Source organism: Nerophis lumbriciformis, linkage group LG03 (assembly GCF_033978685.3).
Source record: "Nerophis lumbriciformis linkage group LG03, RoL_Nlum_v2.1, whole genome shotgun sequence".
Taxonomy (NCBI): domain Eukaryota; kingdom Metazoa; phylum Chordata; class Actinopteri; order Syngnathiformes; family Syngnathidae; genus Nerophis; species Nerophis lumbriciformis.
This window is the reverse complement of record NC_084550.2, coordinates 24,147,501-24,168,102: the sequence shown is the minus strand read 5'-3', so window position 1 is coordinate 24,168,102 and position 20,602 is coordinate 24,147,501. Positions and strand designations below refer to the sequence as shown.

The 20,602-nt window shown below is 39.1% G+C and overlaps 2 protein-coding genes across 3 annotated transcripts in view; one reads left to right on the top strand and one right to left on the bottom strand.

Annotated features, from left to right (window-relative positions):
- Positions 1 to 3,345, top strand: part of LOC133581730 (E3 ubiquitin-protein ligase RNF212B-like) — a 54,584-nt gene extending 51,239 nt beyond the window's left edge. Inside the window, 1 exon segment of the mRNA XM_072912825.1 lies at positions 3,012 to 3,345. Within this exon segment, the coding sequence (XP_072768926.1) occupies positions 3,012 to 3,039 (28 nt within the window). The 3' untranslated portion in view covers positions 3,040 to 3,345.
- dhrs1 (dehydrogenase/reductase (SDR family) member 1) overlaps positions 1 to 20,602 on the bottom strand; it is a 30,985-nt gene that overhangs the window by 5,486 nt on the left and 4,897 nt on the right. For both annotated transcript variants that reach the window (XM_061935815.1, XM_061935807.1), the window contains exons 2-5: positions 2,991 to 3,139; positions 2,762 to 2,905; positions 2,358 to 2,437; positions 19 to 151 (exon numbers count right to left, since the gene is read on the bottom strand). In XM_061935815.1, coding sequence (XP_061791799.1) covers positions 19 to 151; positions 2,358 to 2,437; positions 2,762 to 2,905; positions 2,991 to 3,134 — 501 coding nt within the window. In that variant the 5' untranslated portion in view covers positions 3,135 to 3,139. The remainder of the gene's footprint in view (positions 1 to 18; positions 152 to 2,357; positions 2,438 to 2,761; positions 2,906 to 2,990; positions 3,140 to 20,602) is intronic.

The following is a 20,602-nucleotide window of genomic DNA, read 5'->3' as shown; positions in this document are numbered from 1 at the left end:
GTGAAACGAGAACCGTACTGCCGCTTTCCCGACGCCGTACGGCACGTTGAAGAGATACCGCAGCCCTCCCATTGACGAAATGGTGACGATCAAACCCCGGCCTTGAGCCACCATCATGCGGGCTGCGTGCACGGCAAAGAAATAGTGCCCCCTACCAAGTGGGGAAAGTAAACACAGACGTCAAATATGCATGTTTTGTCCATATAAACATTTGTCGATATGGAGAAAGGCTTCTGTTATTTACAGGTTTACAAACTGAATGCTGATAGCAGTTAATGACCCCCGAAAGGGGGGGGGGGGGCGTAGTTGGGGCGGTGGCGTGGTTAGGGGCGTGGTTAAGAGGGGAGGAGTATATTTACAGCTAGAATTCACCAAGTCAAGTATTTCATATATATATATATATATATATATATATATATATATATATATATATATATATATATAAGAAACTTTCAGTGAATTCTAGCTATATATATACATACATATATATTTATTTTATTATATATATATATGTATATATAAATAAAAGAAATACTTGAATTTCAGTGTTCATTTATTTACACATATACACACACATAACACTCATCTACTCATTGTTGAGTTAAGGGTTGAATTGTCCATCCTTGTTCTATTCTCTGTCACTATTTTTCTAACCATGCTGAACACCCTCTCTGATGATGCATTGATGTGTGGCACGCACAAAAGTGCTTTCATCAAATGCATTAGAGTCTGGAATCTTCCATCTCTCCCTAGCATGGCCCAAAACCGGTCAATCTTTGCTTCCTGAGCAAGATCTTCAGTGCCAAGCACTTGGTAGTCCACTACTTCTTCCTGGAGGCTATCCAGGTCCAATCGCAGCTGCGGCTTGGAACTTACAAGCTGTTATGAGAGTAGCGTATGTGTGTGTGTGGCCCTTTAATAGGTGAGCATGTGAGGTGAGTGACGTCAGTGAGTGTGTGGGCGAGAGAAGAGAGGGAGCGGTAGCGTGAGTGCGGGCGGTACTAGTTTGTTTTGTGTTGGATTGGCTGTGTGCAAGCAATCAATAAAGCAAGATTTGCAACTAATCGCTGTACTCAGGCAGGAAAGGTGCAATAAAGCGTATTTCTTCATCTTACTCGTCGTCGCCATGGCTGTATCTTCCTCGTTCTTCTGCTTCCTCCTTGTTGTGTGCGCAGTTGTGAACTGCACTCTCTAAAAGCGGTATATGTTATTGATGTTATAGATGGCAGTATTGTCCTGTTTAAGAGTGTCACAACATTGCTGTTTACGGCAGACGAACTGCTTTACAGTAGACAAAAACGTGACTGCTGCTGTTGTGTGTTGTTACCGCGCTGGGAGGACGTTAATGAAACTGCCTAACAATAAACCCACATAAGAAACCAAGAACTCGCCCTCGATCATTCTACAGTTATAATGATTGGGCAGGCACGTTGTTTATATTGTGGGAAAGCGGACTCAGGTCCGCATGGAGCTGAAGGGGGCGTGGCCTCCAGCTCCGCCTGAATTTCGGGAGATTTTCGGGAGAAAATTTGTCCCGGGAGGTTTTGGCGCTGAATTTTGGGAGTCTCCCGGAAAATCCGGGAGGGTTGGCAAGTATGACTTATGCCGAGTACCTCAGGTCTGTGTTGTTGGAAAGTAAACACAGAAGTCAAACATGCATGTTTTGTCCATATAAACATTTGTCGATATGGAGAAAGGCTTCTGTTATTTACAGGTTTACAAACTGAAAACTGATAGCAATTAGTGACCCCTGAAAGATATCATTTTCTAAATACTCAGCCATGACTTATGCCTAGTACCTCAGGCCTGTGTTGTTGGAAAGTAAACACAGAAGTCAAATATGCATGTTTTGTCCATATAAACATCCGTCGATATGGAGAAAGGCTTTTGTTATTTACAGGTTTACAAACTGAAAACTGATAGCAATTAGTGACCCCTGAAAGATATCATGTTCTAAATGCTCAGCCACGACTTGTGCCTAGTACCTCAGGCCTGTGTTGTTGGAAAGTAAACACAGAAGTCAAATATGCATGTTTTGTCCATATAAACATCCGTCGATATGGAGAAAGGCTTCTGTTATTTACAGGTTTACAAACTGAATGCTGATAGTAGTTAATGACCCCTGAAATATATCATGTTCTAAATACTCAGCCATGACTTATGCCTAGTACCTCAGGCCTGTGTTGTTGGAAAGTAAACACAGAAGTCAAATATGCATGTTTTGTCCATATAAACATCCGTCGATACGGAGAAAGGCTTCTGTTATTTACAGGTTTACAAACTGAAAACTGATAGCAATTAGTAACCCCTGACAGATATCATTTTCTAAATACTCAGCCATGACTTATGCCTAGTACCTCAGGCCTGTGTTGTTGATGGTATCCCATAAAGATGGCTCCGTCTCCCAGAATTTCTTTCCTTCGTTGTCAAATATCGCCTGCAAGGACAAGATTTTGGCCAATATAATCCAGCACTTGTAAACAGCTCCGTCGAATCCTTCTTATAGCTTTATCTCACACTGGGCATATGTTTAATGTACCCTAAGATTTTTTGTTAAAATAATGCCATTTTTTTGTGGCCCCTTTATTTAGAAAAGTATGGAAATACCGGTACCAAAATATTGGTAATGGGACAACACTCGGTGACTGTGACATCTAATGATGGGGATGCTTGTAACTCCGATTTTCGCTTGCAACTTAAAGCAAAAACAATCAACTTAGCTCTTATCTCAAAACACTCCTAAGTAGAGGAGGATTCCAACCTGTACTCCAGCGTAAGCATTGTTCACCAGGAGGTCCAGTCTATTATTCTGCTCTCCTCGAATGCGTCCGAACAGTTTCTCGATGTCTTCACCACTGGTGGAATCACAGATGACTGGCACACACTTTCCCCCCCTCTCGCTAACCTGAGTAGAGAGCAAATTAGACATTGCTACAAGGCAAACGGGAAGTAAATAGTCATTTCCTGGCGTGTAGTCTGACAACGTTCACCTGTGCTGCTGTTTCTTTAAGGGTCTTCTCCTGGCGTCCGGTGATGTAGACGGTTGCTCCCGCCTCGCAAAGCTGCAGGGCTATTCCCTTGCCGATCCCTCTGGAGGCGCCTGTGATCAGACACACCCAGCCGGACAGAGACATGTTTCCTGCGGACGCAGGAGACAACATCAAGGATGAGTCCAATCGAACACTTTTTTTCAAACTAAAAGCACACCTTGTAATGTTTACAAGAAGACAACCGGAATAAGCTAACCACAAACCTTAGGTAGTAGAATTATCATAGTTCAAATGTTTGATTGATTTCCAATTGTTCACTCTTACCCTTGCGAAGAAATTAAATGCGATACGGTTACCTGCATCACTAATTTACCCCTATAAGATGTTGGATGGATTTATTTGATTTGCATGATTTCTTATAGGAAAAATCGATGTTTTTCGTTAGGTGTGTGAATCTTCGGGCGCCGATTCCTGGAGTGACGATTCCATTCAGAATCGATTCTCAATTCAACGCAATTCTCGATTCATACTGATTTTTGTATTATTTGGTGAAATAACTATGCACAGGCTAGAGCAGGGATGTCAAACTGGTTTTCATTGTTATGGCTGCCATCAGAGGGCCGCTTGTAACAGCGAATAATGTATGAATTTGCCTCTGGATTTCATTATTTATTGATTGATTGGGACTTGTATTAGTAGATTGCACAGTACATATTCCGTACAATTGACCACTAAATGGTAACACCCGTTTTTCAACTTGTTTAAGTCGGGATCCACGTTAATCAATTCATGGTATAAATATATACTATCAGCATAATACAGTCATCACACAAATTAATCATCAGACGGCATGGCGCAGTGGCAGAGTGGCCGTGCGCAACCCGAGGGTCCCTGGTTCAATCCCCACCTAGTACCAACCTCGTCATGTCCGTTGTGTCCTGAGCAAGACACTTCACCCTTGCTCCTGATGGGTGCTGGTTAGCGCCTTGCATGGCAGCTCCCTCCATCAGTGTGTGAATGTGTGTGTGAATGGGTAAATGTGGAAGTAGTGTCAAAGCGCTTTGAGTACCTTGAAGGTAGAAAAGCGCTATACAAGTACAACCCATTTATCATTTATCATTTATCAGAGTATATACATTGAATTATTTACATTATTTACAATCCGGGGGGTGGGATGTGGAGGGGGTTTGGTTGGGTTGCTATCAGCATACTTCATTCATCAACAATTATATCATCTGAGAAATTTGACACAATTAATCATGATATTTTAATACGAAAATTAGAACGATATGGCATCAGAGGTTTGGTATTGAATTGGGTAAGAAGTTATTTAACCAACAGGAAGCAATATGTGAAGATGGGTGAAAATATGTCAACACGGCTAGATATATCCTGTGGTGTACCCCAGGGGTCAATACTGGGACCAAGATTGTTCAATCTTTATATAAACGACATTTGTAAGGTTACGAAGGACTTAAAGTTGGTTTTATTTGCGGACGACACAACTGCTTTCTGTTCAGGAGAGAGCACACAGAAGATAATACAAATAATAACAGAAGAAATGAACAACTTAAAAAGATGGTTTGACAAAAACAGACTATCTTTGAATCTCAGTAAAACTAAAATAATGCTATTTGGTAATAGTAGAAAAGAGCATCATACACAAATACAAATAGACGGAGTAGACATAGAAAGGGTAAAAGAAACTAGATTTTTGGGAGTATTAATAGATGATCAAATGAACTGGAAATCTCATGTACAAAACATACAACATAAGGTGGCAAAAAACATTTCAATAATGAATAAAGCAAAATATGTCCTGGGCCAAAAATCACTACATATTCTCTACTGCTCGCTAGTGTTACCATATCTGAGTTATTGTGCAGAAATATGGGGAAATAACTACAAATGTGCGCTACATTCGCTAACCGTGTTACAAAAAAGATCAGTTAGAATAATACATAATGTTGGATATAGAGAACACACAAACCCTTTATTCATTAAGTCAAAAATATTAAAGTTCAGTGATTTGGTAAAATTGCAAACAGCTAAAATGATGTACAAAGCAAACTATAACCTGCTACCAAAGAATGTACAACGATTCTTCTCAACTAAAGAGGAGAAATATAACCTTAGAGGAAAAAATAATTTAAAACATTTATATGCACGTACAACACTTAGAACTTTTAGCATATCAGTATGTGGAATTAAATTATGGAATGGATTAAGTAAAGAAGTTAAAAATTGTACTGATATGATCCAGTTTAAGAGGTTGTTCAAAATAATAGTGCTTACAGAGTACAAAGAAGAAGAATTATGAGAAATACTTTCAACCTTATTGAAAATAAGATATTCTTCATCTCAGTATGTTAATAATGACTGAATTAATTAATTAATTACATATTACAAAACTGTTGTATACTAATTCATAGATGTTATTTTATTATATAAAAAGGTCAGTAAATGATTCTATATATTTGTAAACGCTTTGAAGTGGGAAAGGGGTAGGATTAAATAAGCTTTGCTTCTTCCTACTCCTTTTCGGGCATGATGTAAAATGAAATGATATGAAATTGTGTGATGTATTATGATGTAAGTGTGTTCATGTTCCAAATAAACTAAAGAAAGAAAGAAATAGACATAAAACAGTGTAGGTCTGACTTGGTAGGATATTTACAGCGAGCAGTGAACATAGTGAGCATAAGAACAAGTATATACATTTGATTATTTACATTTGATTATTTACAATTCGGGGAGGTGGGATGTGGTAGGGGGAGGGTGTTAGTCTAGGGTTGTAGTTGCCTGCATTATTAACTAGAGGAGGCAATTCCTGAAGGTATTGCGTGTGAATGCTCCATTGCTGAAGTTGAAGAGAAATGCTTTGATTGATTGATTGAGACTTTTATTAGTAGATTGCACAGTACAGTACATATTCCGTACAATTGACCACTAAATGGTAACACCCCAATAAGTTTTTCAACTTGTTTAAGTCGGGGTCCACGTTAATCAATTCATGGTAAACAGAATGCTGACAGAATGTAGTATGAATGTAAGAATAGTTTGAATGTTGGAATGGTTTGAATGTTGAAGAGCTGACGCTGAACTGAAACGCTACTGAAACGTAGGATGAATGTAGAAATGGTTTCAATGTTGAAATCGCTTAAACGCTGAAATAGTTTGAATGTTGGAATGGTTTGAATGTTGAAATGCTTTCAATGTTGAAGAGTTTGAAATTCCAGGGGAACCGGAATTTGGTTTGGAACTTGGTAAAGTGTTAGTTTGAATGTCCAGGGTGAGTGGAATGTGTTAATGTTGGAATGGTTTGAATAGGTCGAAAAATGTGGGAATTGCGCAACTTCGAAAAATGTACCATTCATTTCAATGCGAACTTCCTGGAATTTTAGGAAAAGCGGGATTTAAAAAAAATTACTACGAGCATGAATGTCCTGAATGAGCTGAATTGGTTGGTGTTGGAATTGTTTAAATCGGTCAAGAAATGTTGAATTAGTAACAGTTTTTCTTTGAGAAATTCCTGGAATTTCGGGAAAACCGGGAATTTTTCTAATTTCTTAACCAACTTGGTTTTTGTCCTGAATATGAGTGTTTTGACGGTGGAACAGTTGAAATGGTTGAAAAAATGTGAAAGAAGTAGTCGAACTTAAGGGTGGAAACAGGTTACCAAAAAACGGGAATTCCTGGAAATGTGTTTAATGTGGGAAAATCGTAGTTTGAATGTCCAGGATGAGTTGAATGTGTTGAAGGTGGAATGGTTTGAATGTTGAAGAGTTTGAATTTCCAGGAAAACCGGAATTTGGTTTGGAACTTGGGAAAGTGTTAGTTTGAATGTCCAGGATGAGTGGAATGTGTTGATGTTGGAATGGTTTGAATAGGTTGAAAAATGTGGGAATTGCGCAACTTGGAAACATGTACCATTCATTTCAATGGGAACTTCCTGGAAATTTGGGAATTTTGGGAAAAGCGAGATTTTTAAAAAAATGACTCGGACCATGAATGAGCTGAATTGGTTGGTGTTGGAATTGTTTAAATCGGTCAAGAAATGTTGAATTAGTAACAGTTTTTAATTGAGAAATTCCTGGAATTTCGGGAAAACCGGGAAATTTTCTAATTTCTTAACCAACTTGGTTTTTGTCCTCAGTATGAGGAGTGTTTTGACGGTGGAACGGTTGAAATGGTTTGAAAAATGTGAAAGGAGTAGTCGAACTAAGGGTGGAAATAGGCTACCAAAAAACGGGAATTCCTGGAAATGTGTTGAATGTGGACAAATGGTAGTTTGAATGTCCAGGATGAGTTGAATGTGTTGAATGATGAAGAGTTTGAATTTCCAGTGAAACGGGAATTTGGTTTGGAACTTGGGAACATGTTAGTTTGAATGTCCAGGATGAGTGGAATGTGTTGATGTTGGAATGGTTTGATTAGGTTGAAAAATGTGGGAATTGCGCAACTTGGAAACATGTACCATTAATTTCAATGGGAACTTCCTGGAAATTTGGGAATTTTGGGAAAAGCGAGATTTTTAAACAAATGACTAGGAGCATGAATGAGCTGAATTGGTTGGTGTTGGAATTGTTTAAATCGGTCAAGAAATGTTGAATTAGTAACAGTTTTTAATTGAGAAATTCCTGGAATTTCGGGAAAACCGGGAATTTTTCTAATTTCTTAACCAACTTGGTTTTTGTCCTGAATATGAGGAGTGTTTTGACGGTGGAACGGTTGAAATGGTTGGAAAAATGTGAAAGAAGTAGTCGAACTTAAGGGTGGAAACAGGTTACCAAAAAACGGGAATTCCTTGAAATGTGTTTAATGTGGGAAAATCGTAGTTTGAATGTCCAGGATGAGTTGAATGTGTTGAATGTTGAAGAGTTTGAATTTACAGGGGAACCGGAATTAGGTTTGGAACTTGGGAAAGTGTTAGTTTGAATGTCCAGGATGAGTGGAATGTGTTGATGTTGGATTGGTTTGAATAGGTCAAAAAATGTGGGAATTGTGCAACTTCGAAAAATGTACCATTTATTTCAATGGGAACTTCCTGGAAATTTGGGGAAAAGCGAGATTTTTAAAAAATGACTAGGAGCATGAATGTTCTGAATGAGCTGAATTGGTTGGTGTTGGAATTGTTTAAATCGGTCAAGAAATGTTGAATTAGTAACAGTTTTTAATTGAGAAATTCCTGGAATTTCGGGAAAACCGGAAATTTTTCTAATTTCTTAACCAACTTGGTTTTTGTCCTGAATGTGAGGAGTGTTTTGACGGTGGAACGGTTGATATGGGTTGAAAAATGGGAAAGGAGTAGTCGAACTTAAGGGTGGAAATAGGTTACCAAAAAACAGGAATTCCTGGAAATGTGTCGAATGTGGACAAATGGTAGTTTGAATGTCCAAGATGAGTTGAATGTGTTGAATGTTGAAGAGTTTGAATTTCCAGGGAAACGGGAATTTGGTTTGGAACTTGGGAACGTGTTAGTTTTAATGTCCAGGATCAATCAATCAATCAATCAATGTTTATTTATATAGCCCTAAATCACAAGTGTCTCAAAGGGCTGCACAAGCCACAACGACATCCTCGGTACAGAGCCCACATAAGGGCAAGGAAATACTCACCCCAGTGGAACGTCGATGTGAATGACTATGAGAAACCTTGGAGAGGACCGCATATGTGGGTACCCCCCCCCCCCCCCCCCCCCCCCCCCCCCCCCTCTAGGGGAGCCCGAATGCAATGGATGTCGAGTGGGTCTAACATAATATTGTGGAATGTGTTAATGTTGGAATGGTTTGAATAGGTTGAAAAATGTGGGAATTGGGCAACTTGGAAACATGTACCATTAATTTCAATGGGAACTTCCTGGAAATTTGGGAATTTTGGGAAAAGCGAGATTTTTTAAAAAATGACTAGGAGCATGAATGAGCTGAATTGGTTGGTGTTGGAATTGTTTAAATCGGTCAAGAAATGTTTAATTAGTAACAGTTTTTAATTCCTGGAATTTCGGGAAAACCGGGTGATTTTTGTAATTTCTTAACCAACTTGGTTTTTGTCCTGAATATGAGGAGTGTTTTGACGGTGGAACGGTTGAAATGGTTGGAAAAATGTGAAAGAAGTAGTCGAACTTAAGGGTGGAAACAGGTTACCAAAAAACGGGAATTCCTGGAAATGTGTTTAATGTGGGAAAATCGTAGTTTGAATGTCCAGGGTGAGTTGAATGTGTTGAATGTTAAAGAGTTTGTATTTCCAGGAAAACCGGAATTTGGTTTGGAACTTGGGAAAGTGTAAGTTTGAATGTCCAGGATGAGTGGAATGTGTCGATGTTGCAATGGTTTGAATAGGTCGAAAAATGTGGGAATTGTGCAACTTGGAAAAATGTACCATTTATTTCAATGGGAACTTCCTGGAAATTTGGGAATTTGGGGAAAAGCGAGATTTTTAAAAAAAATGACTAGGAGCATGAATGAGCTGAATTGGTTGGTGTTGGAATTGTTTAAATTGGTCAAGAAATGTTGAATTAGTAACAGTTTTTATTGAGAAATTCCTGGAATATCGGGAAAACAAGGACTTTTTCTAATTTCTTAACCAACTTGGTTTTTGTCCTGAATATGAGTGTTTTGACGGTGGAACGCTTGAAATGGGTTGAAAAATGTGAAAGGAGTAGTCGAACTTAAGGGTGGAAACAGGTTACCAAAAAACGGGAATTCCTGGAAATGTGTTGAATGTGGACAAATGGTAGTTTGAATGTCCAGGATGAGTTGAATGTGTTGAATGTTTAAGAGTTTGAATTTCCAGGGAAACGGGAATTTGGTTTGGAACTTGGGAACGTGTTAGTTTGAATGTCCAGGATGAGTGAAATGTGTTAATGTTGGAATGGTTTGAATATGTTGAAAAATGTGGGAATTGCGCAACTTGGAAACATGTACCATTCATTTCAATGGGAACTTCCTGGAAATTTGGGAATTTTGGGAAAAGCGAGATTTTTAAAAAAATGACTAGGAGCATGAATGAGCTGAATTGGTTGGTGTTGGAATTGTTTAAATCGGTCAAGAAATGTTGAATTAGTAACAGTTTTTAATTGAGAAATTCCTGGAATTTCGGGAAAACCGGGAATTTTTCTAATTTCTTAACCAACTTGGTTTTTGTCCTGAATATGAGGAGTGTTTTGACGGTGGAACGGTTGAAATGGTTGGAAAAATGTGAAAGAAGTAGTCGAACTTAAGGGTGGAAACAGGTTACCAAAAAACGGGAATTCCTGGAAATGTGTTTAATGTGGGAAAATCGTAGTTTGAATGTCCAGGATGAGTTGAATGTGTTGAATGTTGAAGAGTTTGAATTTCCAGGGGAACCGGAATTAGGTTTGGAACTTGGGAAAGTGTTAGTTTGAATGTCAAGGATGAGTGGAATGTGTTGATGTTGGAATGGTTTGAATAGGTCAAAAAATGTGGGAATTGTGCAACTTCGAAAAATGTACCATTTATTTCAATGGGAACTTCCTGGAAATTTGGGGAAAAGCGAGATTTTAAAAAAAATGACTAGGAGCATGAATGTCCTGAATGAGCTGAATTGGTTGGTGTTGGAATTGTTTAAATCGGCCAAGAAATGTTGAATTAGTAACAGTTTTTAATTGAGAAATTCCTGGAATTTCGGGAAAACCGGGAATTTTTCTAATTTCTTAACCAACTTGGTTTTTGTCCTGAATATGAGGAGTGTTTTGACGGTGGAACGGTTGAAATGGTTGGAAAAATGTGAAAGAAGAAGTCGAACTTAAGGGTGGAAACAGGTTACCAAAAAACGGGAATTCCTGGAAATGTGTTTAATGTGGGAAAATCGTAGTTTGAATGTCCAGGATGAGTTGAATGTGTTGAATGTTGAAGAGTTTGAATTTACAGGGGAACCGGAATTAGGTTTGGAACTTGGGAAAGTGTTAGTTTGAATGTCCAGGATGAGTGGAATGTGTTGATGTTGGAATGGTTTGAATAGGTCGAAAAATGTACCATTTATTTCAATGGGAACTTCCTGGAAATTTGGGGAAAAGCGAGATTTTTTTTTAAAATGACTAGGAGCATGAATGTCCTGAATGAGCTGAATTGGTTGGTGTTGGAATTGTTTAAATCGGCCAAGAAATGTTGAATTAGTAACAGTTTTTAATTGAGAAATTCCTGGAATATCGGGAAAACAAGGACTTTTTCTAATTTCTTAACTAACTTGGTTTTTGTCCTGAATATGAGGAGTGCTTTGACGGTGGAACGCTTGAAATGGGTTGAAAAATGTGAAAGGAGTAGTCGAACTTAAGGGTGGAAATAGGTTACCAAAAAACGTGAATTCCTGGAAATGTGTTGAATGTGGACAAATAGTTTGAATGTCCAGGATGAGCTGAATGTGTTGAAGGTGGAATGGGTTGAAGAATGTGGGAATTGTGGAAGTTTTAAAAATGGCCAATTTATTGTGAATGGGGAAAATGCCCCCCAAAAAAAGGAATTATGGGAAATCCGGGAATTTTTTTTAATTGTTGAAGTAGAGCACACAATTCCTGAACAGGCTGAATATTTTGAAGTTGGAACTGTTTGAATCAGATGAAAAATGTGAATTCCAGAAAAAATTGGGAACTTCGGGAAAAGCTGGAATTTTTTTGAAAATGGTAAAAAACTTGAATGAGTTGAAATGGTTTGTGTTGGAATTTTTCAAATCGGTCGAGAAATGTTGAAGTCGTAACAAGTTGAATTAAGAAATGGTATTATGGAATTTTGGGAAAACCTGGAATTTTTGCCTCCAACTTAATTTTAAATAACTAACAGTATAATTTCTGCTTCTAGACAATGTGAGTAATTCAGGTTTGAGACCATGAATTGCATTTTTGTACACAGCACATCATTTTTATATATGACCGAATCCAAACAACCCTTCCCACTCATTGTGCCACTAAACTAACACTACAAGTCAACACACATGGTCACACATAACACAACCTGCTCACTGAACTTTGTGGATATTATAAAAAAATGTCCATGCACAACACATAATTCAAAATTACACCCATTTAAATGCCCTGGAATGCATGATGGCAGAAAGTAAAAACACTCTCTCCACTCTTATCCATGTTTGGTGCATTTTATCTGCTTGATATTTCTGATTGATTACAAAACTTTAAGGATGTTGTCATGGAAAAAGTAAACAAGGTAGGAGTTAGACTTTCACACACTGTTAATATCCAGTTGTATTATTGATTAATTATACATATATTATATATGAAATATTTGCACATATTTACAGTAAGTATAAGCTATATATATATATATGTGTGTGTGTATATGTGTGTCATATACATGGAATCGGGGATTAAATCACCAAAAATGATTCCCGGGCGCGGCGACAGCTGCTGCCCACTGCTCCCCTCACCTCCCAGGGGGTGATCAAGGGGTGATGGGTCAAATGCAGAGAATAATTTTGCCACACCAAGTGTGTGTGTGTGACAATCATTGGTACTTCAACTTTTAACTATATATATATATATATATATATATATATATATATATATATATATATATATATATATATATATATATATATATATATAATTGTTATTTATACACACATATATACACATATATACATGTGTGTGTGTGTGTGTGTGTATATATATATATATATATATATATATATATATATATATATATCAGTGACGTGCAGTCACTAGAGGCACCTGCCATCATGGAAAGAAAAAAAATGTAAAAAGAAAAAAAAAAAAATTTAATTGTTATATGTATCCAGTGATTATACTATAAAGTTATTTTCCATTTAACTTCACCAGTTTTAGATTATTTTTATTCAAAATCGCTGAATTTTCACATTTGCCGTTCACGGTGGCAGAGGGGTTAGTGCATCTGCCTCACAATACGAAGGTCCTGAGTAGTCTTGGGTTCAATCCCGGGCTCGGGATCTTTCTGTGTGGAGTTCTCCCCGTGACTGCGTGGGTTCCCTCCGGGTACTCCGGCTTCCTCCCACCTCCAAAGACATGCACCTGGGGATAAGTTGATTGGCAACACTAAATTGGCCCTAGTGTGTGGATGTGAGTGTGAATGTTGTCTGTCTGTCTGTGTTGGCCCCGCGATGAGGTGGCGACTTGTCCAGGGTGTACCCTGCCTTCCGCCCGATTGTAGCTGAGATAGGCTCCAGCGCCCCCCACGACCCCAAAGGGAATAAGCGGTAGAAAATGGATGGATGGGCCGTTCAAATACTGAGAAGAGACGGTGCGGTGAACAGCAGCTAGTTGAGGCACGTCACTCAGTGCCTCAACATGGATTCCGGACTCGGCTAACTGCTGGCCTGCTGTGCAGTGAGACTGTATTGCTATATGAACTATATTATACATTTCCATAGTTTAGTTAGCTGAGGTATATAATGTACAGTGTATTTTGTCAACAACTGTATGTGTGTAACGTATTTCTTGTGCTGAGCGATCATAAAACGGCTGCAAAAGACGCACTGGCTTAGGCTCCAGTAGCCCCGCCTCCTGCACCCCCGCCGTAGAATTGTTATATCAACTAAAGCCCACACTTAAACTTTCCACGTGCAAGATTGAATCTATTTTAAAAAAAATATTTCATAAGAAGCCAAAAAGTGCAAAAACAATAATGTTCGTGTTGGAGGAGTTGTGAATGACTGCAGGGCCACAACTTTAGGTACACCTGCAGTCTGCAGGTGTACCTAATTCACAACTCCTCCAACACGAACATTATTGTTTTTGCACTTTTTGGCTTCTTATTAAATAACTTTTGTAACCTATTTTCATGGGCTTTTCTCTTTGTGATGTTAAGTTCCTGTTATGCGCCGTTATATAGTATATGCCGTGAGCTCTTATTTTGAAGGCGCTAAGAGCGGAAGTGATGTCACGTTGCGGAGGTTTTTGAAAGAAGGTAAATAAAGTGGTCCTCGTGTAAACTGGAGCCTCCGTGTTTGTTATTTTGTAGTTTCATACAGTATAGGCGACATTTATAAACCCTCGGTTACACTTTTTTAAATAGATTCAATCTTGCACGTGGAAAGTTTAAGTGAGGGCTTTAGTTGCGGCGCATGGACTTAATTTCTAAGTAAAGGTAAGACCATAATAACGTTTTTTTTATTAAATGTGCTTTTTTGTGTGCTACAGTTTGTATGTGCAAAGTTAAAGTTAAGTTAAAGTACCAATGATTGTCACACACACACTAGGTGTAATGAAATTTGTCGTCTGCATTTGACCCATCCCCTTGTTCACCCCCTGGGAGGTGAGGGGAGCAGTGGGCAGCAGCGGCGCCGCGCCTGGGAATGATTTTTGGTGATTTAACCCCCAATTCCAACCCTTGATGCTGAGTGCCAAGCAGGGAAGAATGCTGGTATGAGCTTTTAAACATAACCCGTTAACTGCTGCCAATCAAATGGTGAATAAGATACTCTTTAGGGTTCATATGTTTGTAAATCTGACTGTGATGAAGTCAGTGCCTCACCAGCCATCAACCTCACCGCACGTCACTGATATATATATATATATATATATATATATATATATATATATATATATATATATGTCTTAATAAGGTTATCCAAAAAATAGTGCTCGATACCGTAGTAGAGCGCAATATATGTATATGTGGGAAAAAAAATCACAAGACTATTTCATCTCTACAGGCCTGTTTCATGAGGGGGGGTTCCCTCAATCATCAGGAGATGATCATCTCCTGATTTTTTTCCCACACACATATATATATATATATATATATATATATATATATATATATATATATATGTATGTGTGGGGGGAAAAAAAATCACAAGACTATTTCATCCCTACAGGCCTGTTTCATGAGGGGGGGTACCCTCAATCATCAGGAGATTTTAATGGGAGCATTCGCATACCATGGTTTATATAGGGCACAGAGTGGGTGGGTACAGGCTGGCCTAGGGGCGTGGTGATTGGCTCATGTGTTACCTAGGAGGTGTTTCCGTCTATGGCGGCATGCTGTTACAATTTCGCTGCGCTTGTTGAGGGATGACAGGTCTGGACGGTAAATAATAAACAGTTTCTCTTTCAAGCATAGGTTGCATCTTTTATTACCACTATTGTAAGGTGTGCTGGATGCAAGAATTTGCCATGTTATTGAATATTCAACATTATTGTCTTTGAGGTCCCAAATGTGTTTGCTGAGTTCTGTGGTATTTCGCAAGTTTTTGTTCCTGAAAGAAGCCTTGTGATTGTTCCATCTGGTTTTGAATTCTCCCTCGGTTAATCCTACATATGTGTCGGATGTGTTAATGTCCTTGCGTATTACCTTAGATTGGTAGACAACTAATGTTTGTAAGCACCCCCCGTTGAGAGGGCAATTCTTGCATCCAGCACACCTTACAATAGTGGTAATAAAAGATGCAACCTATGCTTGAAAGAGAAACTGTTTATTATTTACCGTCCAGACCTGTCATCCCTCAACAAGCGCAGCGAAATTGTAACAGCATGCCGCCATAGACGGAAACACCTCCTAGGTAACACATGAGCCAATCACCACGCCCCTAGGCCAGCCTGTACCCACCCACTCTGTGCCCTATATAAACCATGGTATGCGAATGCTCCCATTAAAATCTCCTGATGATTGAGGGTACCCCCCCTCATGAAACAGGCCTGTAGAGATGAAATAGTCTTGTGATTTTTTTCCCACACATACATATATTGCGCTCTACTATGGTATCGAGCACTATTTTTTGGATAACCTTATTAAGACATATACTCCGCTCCAAATTGACATTTGTTGAGCACTGTACGACGATCAGAAATGGAAAAATTCAACATCGACTACTCCACGAAGAACATTCCCATACCCGCGCAGAATGACTACAAGCTAAGGCTCATAGAAAAGACGGAACACTTCCTAAGAAGGATGCGGTGGAAAGCACATTTTTTCCTCCACCCTGAAACAAAAGGAACGCAAAAGAAAACTTACGGATTCAAATCTACCAAGAACCCACCCACAGTTGAGGAACTAAAGGATTTTGAGAACGACATGCTCAAAATGATACAATCAGTCAAATTCAAGCCAATCCGCAACCCACTCCTCACCAAGCTGAAAAATGACAAGGTGCGCATCAAGAAAGTAAACAACCTCATCATAGCTGCCGATAAAACCACAAACTTCTACAGAATGGACATACCAGAACACCACACCTTACTGGACAGAAGCATCACCAAATCATACAAAAAAGCGCAACCCAACACCTTACAGAACATCCACCTGGAAAATAAAAGGATCGCGGCTGAACTGGACATTCAGGACAGGGTGGACGCCACAGCCAACAAGGAAGCCTTCATCACATTGAAGGACCACAAACCCAACTTCGCAAATAACCCAACATGCCGACTAATAAACCCAACTAAATCTGAAATAGGAAAAATCAGCAAAATAATCCTGGACAGAGTCAACACAAAAATCAAGGACAAAACACCACTCAACCAATGGAGAAATACAGCAGCAGTAATCAAATGGTTCAACAACATCCAAGACAAACAACAGCACAACTTTATCTCCTTTGATATCGAGGAATTTTACCCTTCCATCACGCAAGACCTACTGACTCAAGCACTAGACTTCGCCTCAGACTACGACTCAATCACAGGCAACGAAAGAAACATCATCATCCACGCAAAAAACTCCATTCTCATCCACAACAGTACACCATGGCAAAAAAAGAACAATGCAACATTTGACGTCACTATGGGAAGTTTTGACGGAGCAGAAACGTGTGAACTCGTTGGGAGTTTCCTCCTCTCCCAGCTCGCTAGCCTCAATCTGAACCTTGGTATTTACCGTGATGACGGACTGGCAGTGTGTCGCGCCTCGCCAAGGAGCAGCGAGAATACCAAGAAGCGCATATGCCAAATTTTCAAAGAGAACGGCCTACGGATCACGATTGAAGCCAACAAGCAAACCGTCAACTTCCTTGACGTCACTTTCAACCTGAGAAATAACAGCTACCAACCATTCACGAAACCCAACACAACACTCCAATACGTGCACCATGACAGCAACCACCCACCCACCACCACGAAAAGAATACCTACCGGAATCAATAAAAGGCTATCGATGCTGTCATCTAGCAAAGCTGAATTTGATGAAGTGCTCTAAAACTTTCTGGTAGACGGCTGCGTTGACCCTGGATCTCAGGAAACAGAGTGGACCGACACCAGCAGATGACATGGCACCCCAAACCATCACTGATGGTGGAAACTTTACACTAGACTTCAGGCAACGTGGATCCTGTGCCTCTCCTGTCTTCCTCCAGACTCTGGGACCTCGATTTCCAAAGGAAATGCAAAATTTGCATGGTTGGGTGATGGTTTGGGGTGCCATGTCATCTGCTGGTGTCGGTCCACTCTGTTTCCTGAGATCCAGGGTCAACGCAGCCGTCTACCAGCAACTTTTAGAGCACTTCATGCTTCCTGCTGCTGACCTGCTCTATGGAGATGGAGATTTCAAGTTCCAACAGGACTTGGCGCCTGCACACAGCGCAAAATCTACCCGTGCCTGGTTTACGGACGATGGTATTTCTGTTCTAAATTGGCCCGCCAACTCCCCTGACCTTAGCCCCATAGAAAATCTGTGGGGTATTGTGAAAAGGAAGATGCAGAATGCCAGACCCAAAAACGCAGAAGAGTTGAAGGCCACTATCAGAGCAACCTGGGCTCTCATAACACCTGAGCAGTGCCAGAAACTCATCGACTCCATGCCACGCCGCATTAACGCAGTAATTGAGGCAAAAGGAGCTCCAACCAAGTATTGAGTATTGTACATGCTCATATTTTTCATTTTCATACTTTTCAGTTGGCCAACATTTCTAAAAATCCCTTTTTTGTATTAGCCTTAAGTAATATTCTAATTTTGTGACACACGGAATTTTGGATTTTCATTTGTTGCCACTTCAAATCATCAAAATTAAATGAAATAAACATTTGAATGCATCAGTCTGTGTGCAATGAATAAATATAATGTACAAGTTACACCTTTTGAATGCAATTACTGAAATAAATCAAGTTTTTCAAAATATTCTAATTTACTGGCTTTTACCTGTATGTACAGTATATATGTGTGGGGAAAAAAATAAATATATATATATATATATATATATATATATATATATATATATATATATATATATATATATATATATATATATATGCACACACACACACATGTATATATGTGTATATAAATATATATGTGTGTATTAGGGCTGCAACTAACAACTAATTTGATAATCGATTAATCTGTCGATTATTACTTCGATTAATCGATTAATAATCGGATAAAAGAGACAAACTACATTTCTATCCTTTACAGTATTTTATTTAAAAAAAATAGCATACTGGCACCATACTTATTTTGATTATTGTTTCCCAGCTGTTTGTAAATGTTGCAGTTTATAAATAAAGGTTTATTAAAAAATAAATAAAAAAGTAGCCTCTGCGCATGCGCATAGCATAGATCCAACGAATCGATGACTAAATTAATCGGCAACTATGTTTATAATCGATTTTTATCGATTAGTTATTGCAGCCCTAGTGTGTATATATATATATAAATATATATGTGTGTGTATATATGTATATGTATATGTGTGTGTATATATGTGTGTGTGTATATACAGTGAGGTCCACAAGTAATTACACACCCTGCAATTTTGAAAATTCTCCCACTTAGAAATTAGGGAGAGGTCTGAAATGTTCATCATAGATGTATTTCCACTGTTAGAGACATAATCTAAAAAGAAAAATCCGGAAATCATATTGGATGATTTTTTTTTTAAATGATTTATTTGAATGTTACTGGGGTTTATAAGTATTTGCACACATGAGAACATCAGTGTTAATATTTAGTACAGAATGCAATTACAGAGATCAAACGTTTCCTATAGTTCTTCAGCAGGTTTGCACAGACTGCAGGAGGGATTTTGGCCCACTCCTCCACACAAATCTTCTCTAGATCTGTCAGGTTTCGGGGCTGTCGCCGAGAAACACGAAGTTTCAGCTCCCTCCAAAGATTTTCTATTGGATTTAGGTGTGGAGACTGGCTAGGCCACTCCAGAACCGTGATATGCTTGGTATGGAGCCACTCCAGAACCTTGATATGCTTGGTATGGAGCCACTCCTTGGTTATCCTGGCTGTGTGCTTCATGTTGGAAGACCTAGCCATCACCCATCTTCAATGCTCTGACTGAGGGAAGGAGGTTTTTGGCCAAAATCTCAAAATACATGGCCCCGTTCATCCTCTCCTTAATACAGTGCAGTCGTCCTGTCCCCTTTGCTGAAAAGCACCCCCAAAGCATGATGCTTCCACCCCCATGCTTTACTGTAGGGATGGTGTTCTTCATCCTTCTTTTTCCTCCAAACCCGACGAGTGGAGTTTATACCTAAAAGTTCTATTTTGGTCTCATCTGACCACATGACTTTCTCCCATGACTCCTCTGGATCATCCAGATGACCATTGGCAAACTTCAGACATGGGCGGACTTAAGCAGGGGAACCTTCTGTGCGATGTATGATTTTAAAGCACTACGCTGTAGTGTTCTACTGATAGTAGCCTTGGAAACTGTGGTCCCAGATCTCTTCAGGTCATTCACCAGCTCCTGCCGTGTAGTTCTTGGCTGATTCCTCACTTTTCTTATCATAAGTGATGCCCCAGGAGGAGAGATGTTACATGGAGCCCCATTCCGAGGTAGTTTAGCAGTCATGTTTAGCCTCTTCCATTTTCTAACAATTGCTGCAACAGTTGATGTATTCTCACCAAGCTGCTTCCCAATTGTCCCATAGCCTTTTCCAGCTTTGTGGAGCTCTACAATTTTGTCTCTGGCCTCTTTTGACAGCTCTTTGGTCTTGCCCATGGCAGCAGTTGGACCTTGACTGACTGTGGGCTGCACAGGTGACTTTAATGAGCTCAAAGGGATGGTGGGTGGGTGATTAGTTGTGGGGGAAAGGTGGACTTACTGACAGCTCCTTGAGAGCCATAATTCTTGCTGATTCTCATGTGTGCAAATACTTATAAACCCCAGTAACATACAAAGAAATCATTAAAAAAATCATACCATGTGATTTCCGGATTTTTCTTTTTAGATTATGTCTCTAACAGTGGAAATACATCTATGATGAACATTTCAGACCTCTCCCTAATTTCTAAGTGGGAGAACTTGCAAAATTGCAGGGTGTGCAAATACTTGTGGACCTCACCGAATTTACATGTGTATATATATATGTATGTGTATATATACATATACTGTATATGTGTATATACACAAATGTGTATTTATATAAATATATATTTATATATGTGTGTGTATATATATATATTTATATATATGTATATTAGAGATGCGCGGTTTGCGGGCACAACCGCGGAGTCCGCGGATTATCCGCGGATCGGGCGGATGAAATTAAAGAAAATTAGATTTTATCCGCGGGTCGGGTCGGGTGGTTGAAATAAAAAAAAATTAGATTTTAAATAGATTCAGGCGGGTGGCAGTTAAACCAATTCGGAAATATATATACATAGTTAAATGTTGTTACCCACATACGAAAAACGAGCAGGCACCTGCAGCATATG